The sequence below is a fragment of the Sander vitreus genome, chromosome 1 (assembly GCF_031162955.1).
Source record: "Sander vitreus isolate 19-12246 chromosome 1, sanVit1, whole genome shotgun sequence".
Taxonomy (NCBI): domain Eukaryota; kingdom Metazoa; phylum Chordata; class Actinopteri; order Perciformes; family Percidae; genus Sander; species Sander vitreus.
Genome location: NC_135855.1, coordinates 32,622,994 through 32,632,484, shown reverse-complemented (window position 1 = coordinate 32,632,484; position 9,491 = coordinate 32,622,994). Strand labels below are relative to the sequence as shown.

General features: G+C 40.4%; 1 protein-coding gene across 2 annotated transcripts; it reads left to right on the top strand.

Moving 5' to 3' along the window:
- Positions 1-2,594: 2,594 nt before the first annotated feature.
- irx5a (iroquois homeobox 5a) lies at positions 2,595-6,608 on the top strand. 2 transcript variants are annotated; one of them, XM_078258115.1, is made up of 3 exons: positions 2,595-3,773; positions 4,720-5,125; positions 5,818-6,608. In XM_078258115.1, exons 1-3 carry the CDS (start codon positions 3,513-3,515, stop codon positions 6,525-6,527), a joined length of 1,377 nt encoding a protein of 458 aa, XP_078114241.1. In that variant the 5' UTR covers positions 2,595-3,512; the 3' UTR covers positions 6,528-6,608. The 2 variants fall into 2 exon arrangements, with proteins under 2 accessions (XP_078114241.1, XP_078114249.1); XM_078258123.1 differs by having other exon boundaries at positions 2,596-3,758.
- Positions 6,609-9,491: the final 2,883 nt, after the last annotated feature.

Sequence of the window (9,491 nt, the reverse complement as noted above, 5' to 3'; positions counted from 1 at the left end):
TCCTCAACATGGATCTGAACAAATTCAAAACAAAGACAAAAAAAACTGTCAATTATTATTTTTTAATACAGTTTAAAAAAAACAACAACTTTGTAACCGTGATATTAGTACTAAAAAAAAAACACTAGATGTGTAACCACAACCGATGTCATACCATTCACATTTTAAAATGCCTAAATAAAATGGGTCAAATTACTGCTGTACTCTAATAATGATAATTGCTAATATAGCTGTATAGGATGCCAATTGTTTAGTCAAGTGGCATAGTGTACACATATTTAATCATTTAATAACCCCCTCTTCAAAAAAGAAAGAAAATGCAAGGTCAAAAATAAATTACATCCATTATTTGCAGCAGTTCTCCCCAAAGCATTTGGAGCGAAAACTGTTTTGAATTTCAATTGGCTTCCAAGTGGCAAAAGCCCTCAGCTAATACATCAAAGAAAAATTGGTGTCAACTAATCGGTTTAGGACACAGATTTAGAATGGTTAAAAATCCCATGAATACTTCAAGCATTTCTTCTCCTGTATACCACTAAAGGCTTGGGAGCAGTGCAGCTGACCTTGTGCGCTCCAGAAACCTGTCGACATTAACTGACTGTTTAACTCCAACCAGCCGCGCAATTAGTCCGCCACAACGCATAATGTTGTGTAATAATACCCTCTATATCCAATTTAGATTACACTTGCTCCCTCAGGCATTTTAAGTGGCATGCATCATCTTTCATTCGCTTCTTCTTTGCCACGTATAAAGCCGTTTTCATGCGTCGAAACCGAGGTCGTTCTCTCAGGGCAAAAAAAAAAAAAGAAAAAAGAAGAAAAGACGAAGTGATAACGAAGAGGAAGCGTCAAAGTTAGACACTGTCAAAACAGCGGAAACATAGATTTAGATTCGGATCAGCTTTTTTTTGCGTGAGAACAGCCCATTTTTACGCAACTAAAACACCGATGGACTTTTCCACATAAAAGCAAAACTATACTCACCCACACCTGCTTTACCAGTGCAGTGCTGAGAGGTGGAAGCAGTTGCCATAACCTACTCCTATTATAGGCTCCGTGATCTCAAATGATGGGTCCTCCTACTACTTCAGAGAGCAGCTCTGAACCAAAACGCATTGAGGAACACACATGAGACAGACGCTGCATGTCAGGCTCTCTTCTCTGTAAACCTGGTTGCATCATTTATGCACTAGCAATAACAATAATAATATTAATGTCACTAATTCTGCATGTAATGTTGTAGCAGCTCACATGGCACATTCTAAAATGTGGATTTTTTCGTTTTTATATCTCGGGATATACATGTCGGACAATCATTTTACTATAAGATAAATTAACCGTGTCAAATAATGACGCTATAGTATGCTATTTTCCCCCCAACATAAGTAAGGATAATTGTCAGCACCAGAGGATTCAGTTGGTTCTTCTTGTAGCTGTTGTTGTGAGAAAAAGTTCCAGTAATTAGTCGATTGTCTAAACACTACAGGAGGCTGTGAAATAGGTCTCTTCGTATCACTATCATCTGATTAGGCTATACTGTTGGGTCGCTTTGTGTATCCATCCTTCTTTCTTTATTTCTCCCTCTCCTCCTCCTCCTCCTCCTCCTCTCTCTCTCTCTCTCTCTCTCTCTCTCTCTCTCTCTCTCTCTCTCTCTCTTTTAAAGTGTGCGTCTGCTCCCACTGTACCAGCGTCATCATTCTTTGCTCTCTAGAGGTTTTCAGAGCAAAAAGGAACACGTGACAGTGTGTGCACACACTCTTTAGCAGCGCCTACAGCGATCCCTTTCGGCTTATCGGAGACTTGAACTGGAAAGCCAATCACCAGAATGAGAATGGCTTGTAGATGTCTGATAGCGAATACTAGTATTTATAATAGCCTACTATTTTTTATTTGATCTATTTATTTTTTAAGCCACGTTAGTCAACCTCAAAGTGCAAACCAGGTCATTTTAATTATCAAAGCTCTCTAAATTATCATTCGACTTTTTTTTTTTTTAGAAAACAAATACAATAATAATAATAATAATAATAATAATAATAATAATAATAACACCAATAATAGGCTAATCTTTTTTTCTGAGACATCACATAACAGACAGATTCGGCGGCAGGTGACTAATGTTTATTAAATATTAAAAATAATTGCAGTGGCATATTAAATACATCTAGGCTTTTCAGTATTTCAGCATTGAAACGTATCTGCAGTGATCAAATGAGATTACATCCACTGGTCCAGGCGGATTTGGTGTAGTTGGCACTAATCTACCCTGGCTTGAGGGTTTATGACTTTCTGGGAGTGTGTATCTGACTGGTTTATTCCAGGATCTATTGCAAAAACTGTTTAGCCGTCGCAACAGTAAATCGTTCAAACACGGCGCAAACAATACATACTTCAAATATCCTTATGCTATAAATGTCGATAAGGCTAAGTTTATTTACGTACTATTATCATAGAGTTGTTCGGTCAGCTACTGTTTGCGCCTTCTTACTTTCACTTCTCAGTTGTCACATATCGTACCAATGAAATATTCGTCTGGCGTTAGAAAGTCGACGTGCACAATAATCCATTTGAAACTCCCATTGCGGATTTTAACACAAGGCGCACGGAGATCACGGAGCATCAGTCTGCTGATATAATGTACTTGCTTAAAATTACGACTTTTGTTTTACGCACAAAGAAAGAATAACAGAAAGAGAGCGCAACAGTGGAGCGAATTTTTGAATCCCTGCCGGTAGCTTGCAAGCCCATATCCTGGCATACAACAGCCGATTTGTTATTGATCAAGTGTGAAAGCTTCGTATTTAAAAAAAGAAGAAAGTTGGGAGTTGACAGACTCGCATGATGTCGCCATCCGAAGGGGGGCTGCCAGGCGCACTTGAGACTTACTGCAACAAGCCTTGTTAAAGAGGGGGAAAAAAACAGAGAAATAGAGAATGAGACGGATTGTTAGTTAACGCGAGAGAGGGAGGGGTTGAGCGAGGGAGAGAGAGAGAGAGAGAGAGAGAGAGAGAGAGAGAGAGAGAGAGAGAGAGAGCATGGATTTGGGCAGGGCTGTGGTTACCCAGCAAACGCTTGCCTTTTCCTACGGTGACTACACCCCGAGAGGAGGAGCGTAGTAGGCGTCAGGATCCTCAATTTTTCAACTTAGCATCTTGGCAGGACATTTTCCCAAGCAAAGCCCCCCGTCCGACGGGTAAAAAAAAACTTCTGCACGGGCATGAGAGCGACGGTGCAACTCAGATAAGGGAGCAACAGAAAAACAAAACAAGACCAAAACATCCGACGAGCAGTTGGCTGGCTGGCTGGCAGCTACCAAAAAAAATCCATCCGACATCATAAGCCTCTCTTTTATTTAATCACTCTTACTTTTTGCCTTCACCATTGTCATTTAGAAGGGGTGACAGACAGCGGGTCTGCAGACACACGGCTCTATGCGCTCCGACAGCAGCGCATGAGAAAATAAAGGGAGGAAAGTGCGCAAGTTAAGTGGCTCATACTCTCCGGGCTCCAGCATGGCGTATCCTCAAGGCTACTTGTACCAGCCGTCCGCTTCTCTAGCCCTGTATTCATGTCCTGCGTACAGCACCAGTGTGATATCGGGACCCAGAACCGAGGAACTTGGGAGATCCTCTTCGGGATCTGCTTTTGCACCATATGCCGGATCTACCGCGTTCACCAGCGCCTCGCCAGGCTACAACTCCCACTTACCCTACAGTGCTGCAGACGCGGCAGCAGCTGCCACATTCACCTCGTATGTGGTGAGTAAACTAAAGGTGATTATTCATTCTAATAGGAAGTCAAAGCGAGGATATTAACTCGTTAAAGAAGCCTTAAATATCCGCTGTGCATTCGGAGCCAAGCGGTAATGTGCGTCACTGAAGAGCGAGTGGATATAATATTACAGAATATATTACAGAATGTCAGGTCCAGAAAACATGTTGTTGAGTTAATAGAACTAATTTAACTGAATGGTGTGCTATTACATGGTTTTTAAGTAAATTATAGTTTTTTTATGAGAAAGAATGCTATGCCCTGCCGAAGCTTCTATTAGAACTGACTGCAACGCGCCGTGTAATGGCAATTTAGGTCACTGCTTATCATCATATTAGTTGTGCACATTGTAAAACTTCAATATTGCAACTTTTCAAAAAGACAGAGGCAAATTGTGTTTTACTTTTGTTGTATTCAAAGTGAATGCTCTCATGGCAACATCAGTAAGTCGTACAGAACTGGCTATATAGGCCTATACTGCAAAGACTGATCCAGTAGAATAGGCAAAGAAACAGAACGTAAGGCCCATCATGCATAATGTCAATACGTTATCATAATTGCAAATTGTACTATTTTGATGACGAGAGTGAAAGCAACTGCATGCTGACATCATGCAGGCTAAATAATAATAAAATGCAAAGCAACATAAACCATATTTCAAATACCCACTCATGTTCAAACAGACTCCATAAACATTAACTACAAACTTGAGCTACTGGATTAAAGCCAGTGTATTCGTGTACATGTGAGTGAGTGAGTGTGTGTGTGTGTGTGTGTGTGTGTGTTTGTGTGTGTTTGTGTGCGTGCGTGTGTGCGCGCGCGTATCTATGCGAGTGCGCGCGCGTGTGTTCATGTTTCTGTGCCGTAAGTTCTACTATGCTGAAGCAGTTTAGAAAATGACTGACAGAACTTTTACACACTTTTTAATTTTTTTATTTTGTATCACAGAGTTCTCCCTATGACCACACTACGGGTATGGCCGGCTCAATAGGATACCACCCTTACGCAGCACCCTTGGGCACCTACCCTTATGGTGACCCAGCATACCGTAAAAACGCAACCCGGGACGCCACTGCCACCCTGAAGGCCTGGCTCGGTGAGCACCGCAAAAATCCCTACCCAACCAAGGGAGAGAAGATCATGCTGGCCATCATCACCAAAATGACCCTCACCCAGGTGTCCACCTGGTTCGCCAACGCCAGGAGGAGGCTAAAGAAGGAGAACAAGATGACCTGGACTCCCCGGAACCGGAGCGAGGACGAGGAGGAGGACGAGAATATTGATTTGGAGAAAAACGACGACGACGAGCCAAGCAAGCCCACCGACAAGGGAGACTCCACAGACACAGAAACAGGTCGGTGGTGCAGGGGGAAAAAAAGGCACAAAAAATCATCAATTTTTCATCGCAGTCGTTTCCACTCAGGGTGCAAAATTGATTGCTGCTTAATGGTGGTATATTATTTATAATGGGACAATTGCTTTAAATAATAATCACCTTGAACTCCCCTCGTTTGACTTCTCAGAGGCTGAAATTGCTGGTGACGCAAAGTGTTTAGCAGTCAATTTATCTTTTAACTGCATAATAAGGATACAGCTGGTGTATTGCGCCGGGTATTCAGCTTAAAAATATTGCCTTTGTATGATCATTATATCCCAGTTTTGAACGGTTGTTGAAGGCTTATTATCACAACTGGTGACATGATACATTTAATAGCGAAATTATATTTGTTAAATTAAATTTGTCAACACACTGTATGCTCAGACTTTAATTTGTACCATATTGTTCGTGTTCGTGCAACACTGTTGCGCTTTCATAATTAGGGAGAGCACTTTTTTTTTTTTTTTTTTTTAGGTTGGCACATATCTTTAGGTGGACAATTTTAAGGGAAACGTGCATAAGCAGCCTAATTATTTTTACACATCCGATTTCGGTTTGCATTGGTGTTCACTTGCCTCGCGATCACCTAAAACATATGTTCCAAGTTTTATCAACGTTTTAATGTCACGCTTATTTGGCAGTAACTCTATTCTTTATTTGTGCTTTAGATCATAAACTGCTGAACCCAGGGGACATAGGCTGTGACAGATTTAAAGAGGAGAGCCATGGCAAAGACACGGATCCCCTTCTGAGCGACTCGGAGTTAAAAGACCAGGAGGAGAGGACTACAGAGCTGCTGCCGGACTCCGCAAAACCAACCACTTCGTCTCCCTCGGCGGTGCCCCGGGGGAACCAGACCTTAGCGGAACAAGACAAGCCGTCAGATTTGAGCCATGCACCGGGTACGGTGACCAGCAACGTGACCTCTGTTATCCACTCGCCCCCTTCGGCCCCTAAACCCAAACTCTGGTCCCTTGCGGAGATCGCCACGTCCTCAGACAGGTGTAAAGGCAGCGGCGAGACGCCACAGGCCTGCCCTGGTTTGGGTCAGAGCGCAGTAATGGGCACCAACGCGTCTCCATCACGGTCCTCCCCTCAGTGCCCGCTCCCCAACAGCACAGTGCTATCCAGGCCCCTGTACTACACCTCCCCTTTCTACCCCGGCTACACGAACTATGGTGGCAGTTTTGGACATCTTCACAGTAACCACGGCTCGGTAACCACGGGCTCCACGGCACATTTCAATGGATTAAACCAGACTGTGTTAAATAGAGCAGAGGCTTTGGTAAGAGAGAGCCAGAAAGTCAGAGGCCAAACGCAGGTAGATCTTTGTAAAGACTCCCCTTATGAACTAAAGAAAGGTATGTCAAACATTTAATACCTGATTATTTTACACTCACCGCGGACTTTTATTTATTTTTTTGTGGTTGCATTAAAAAAAAAGAAGAAAAAAAAAGAACACGATGAAGCAAATTCTGAGAACAGTTATTTTCTGAGTAAATGCTTATCTTCAAATTTTTTTAGTTTCTGAATGGTTAATTCTACAATGTAACAAGAATGGTCTTAATCGCTGCAGCCGCCTGAGTCTATTTGTATGAAAGACTAACATGTATATTTAATGTAGCATTTTTGTATTTAAAATGGACAACACACTATCTTTGAAGTAAATTATGGAGAAAAAAAAAATATATTCTTGTGCAGCGATTATTTTGGGGAGCAGTTGGGAGACGTGTCTAAAGAGCTTCAAGGCCAATTAATCTATACGAAATATTAATTTAATTTTGCACCGTAACAGATGTTTCTATGGTAATTCTCTTCTCAAAATATTATGGTAGTGAGAGCTCTGGCAAACTTGAAAGAAAAAGGCCTTCATTCAGCAAAAAGGATGATGGAATATCTAAACAATAAAAGGGTTCAGTTTCAGTTTTGGTTGGTGCAAATATTCATAGTTTCTTTTTTTTTTTTTTTTTTTTTTGTGAATGAAAAATGTTGGAAACAACACGGAAGTATATTTTGGTCCATGGCTTATCACGAGTTTATTTTTTCTTTGATTACAACGAGGGCCTCTTTTTACTTGAGCACGTATCTAAAAGTGGATATTGATATAATAACAACACCGAGGCGCAGTCATTTAACCCAATTACCTATCGTGTTTTATGCAGAGCAATCAGGTGGTGAACTCCGGTAATGAGCTCGATTTTATGCCAAATTTAGAACTCATTACTATTTTCCAAGGCGTGGCAAAGCTGTTAAAAGGGACGCGACCATGCATTTAGAACATACTGCCCTATTATAGATCATTAATAGAGAGTCTCTGTAATGGCGCGTTAGATGTGAAACACTGGTGTTTGGAGAAAAGGGAGAATGCTGTCATGCACAGCAAATGCAGACATATTCGGTTGAACTGTGCAGCCGGTAGCCAGGCACTGTCCTCTAACTCTTCCAAGTTCTGCAGGTAGGTGTCACACTTGCTCCTAATTTCAGGGGGACTCTTTGTTAATCCGTCACGGAAACCCATCCCTGATCAAATGGCCTGGTTAAAAAGAAGTGGAGCCAATGGGGCACGCACAATGAACACAGTTATTTTGAGGATTATAGCAACTTTGAGAAGTGGATAAAAAATAAAAAAGGCAGTAATTACATACTTGACCAACGTGCAGGAAAAAAAAGTAAGAAAAAAAGAAGAAGGGTATTTCCCAGGCACACTGAAGAGAGATTTGATTTATTCTTTTGCTGGTGGTTTATTAAAGCTGGAGCTATACATTCAAAGAAAGAAATAAATATTACAAAAAAAAAAGCTATTAATTATTAGTATTAGTAATTATTATGTTGAAGCTTTCTCAGTATTGGAACAGTTGTAGGCCACTAAGCCTTATGCATAGGCCTACATTTTTTTGGTATATGACACAGGTTGTTTTTAATATTAGTTTATTCAGTGGTTATTAAAGTGCATTTAAAGTACACCGACTTATTATAATTGTTATTATTATTATTAGTAGTAGTCATATTATTATCATTATTATTTGTATTAATGTCGTTATTGTTGACCTCCAGTGAAGTGGGACAGCATGCTCTTGTTGATGGCTGCCATTAATCTCTATAGTTTACTTTCCCCTTCTCCAATTTGAAATCTCCCCGGAGGTTTATATAATTCCCTTAGCCTTAATGTCCTCTACTCGGGCCCTCTATTTTAATCTGACAGAGTGTGCTGGAGCAGTGATTGCGACACATCAGCCGGCTAAATAGCATAATTATGTTTTTTCTTTGCTGATCCCCAGGGGATTGAACTGTTCGATGCAATGTCCCCTCAGAGAGTATTACAGTTTTATTAGAGCTCACGTTGCTTTCTCAGAATTGATTGAAGAAGCAATGTTTCACAGGGACAATATAAACACTTTTTCTGCGATGGGACTAGGTAAATACTGTGACGTTTATGTCAAATGGGGTTTTCATGTGAAGTGTGTGTGTGTGTGTGTGTGTGTGTGTGTGTGTGTGAGAGAGAGAGAGCGAGAGAGCTGGGTGGTAATGTTATTCTGATTAACTTTCTTAATTTAAAAATACAAGGGGAATGCTAGGACGGTTATCATCAACTAAACTGCCAAATTAGACATGGTTGTCTTCTTTCTCACTATTGAAACACCTTAACATATTTGACAGTTGTTTGCCTACATACAATGCTGTTTTACAGGAGATATTATTTGTATATTATTAGCATATACAGTATATCTTATTTTTTAAGCATGCTCAAATATCAGTATCAGTATCATCCAGCTTTCTCTCCCCTCAACTGTTGTTTATCAAATCACCTAGTGTGTGTGTGTGTGTGTGTGTGTGTGTGTGTGCGTTTGTGTGTGTGTGTGTGTGTGTGTGTGTGTGTGTGTGTGTGGGGGGGGCATTTGAAACTACTGTAGATTCTGCATTAATTATTTGCACTGTATATAGCCTATTTATTATTATTATTATTATTATTATTATTATTATTATTATTATTATTATTATTTGTATTATTATTAGTATTATTATTAGTATTATTCATTTAATTATCAATATGTCCCTGTGGGAAAGGTAATGGTTTAATGTAATTATTTAAAGCAGATATTATATTTTTTATAGTATTTATAGACAGCTTTTTTGATGTCACTCAGCTGACATGGTCACTACTGCCTATGAAAAAGAAGAAGAAAAAATATATATCTATTTGATCGTTGATTATCCTTGTTCTATTTCTGGGCGTGATGGAAGCCAGTCAATTAACCCCATTACTTGAAGAAGCGGAGCGAGAGAATGTGCAACCCTTCATCAGAGGCATGGTAGCCTGCAAGGGAGATGCTCTCTGCAACTT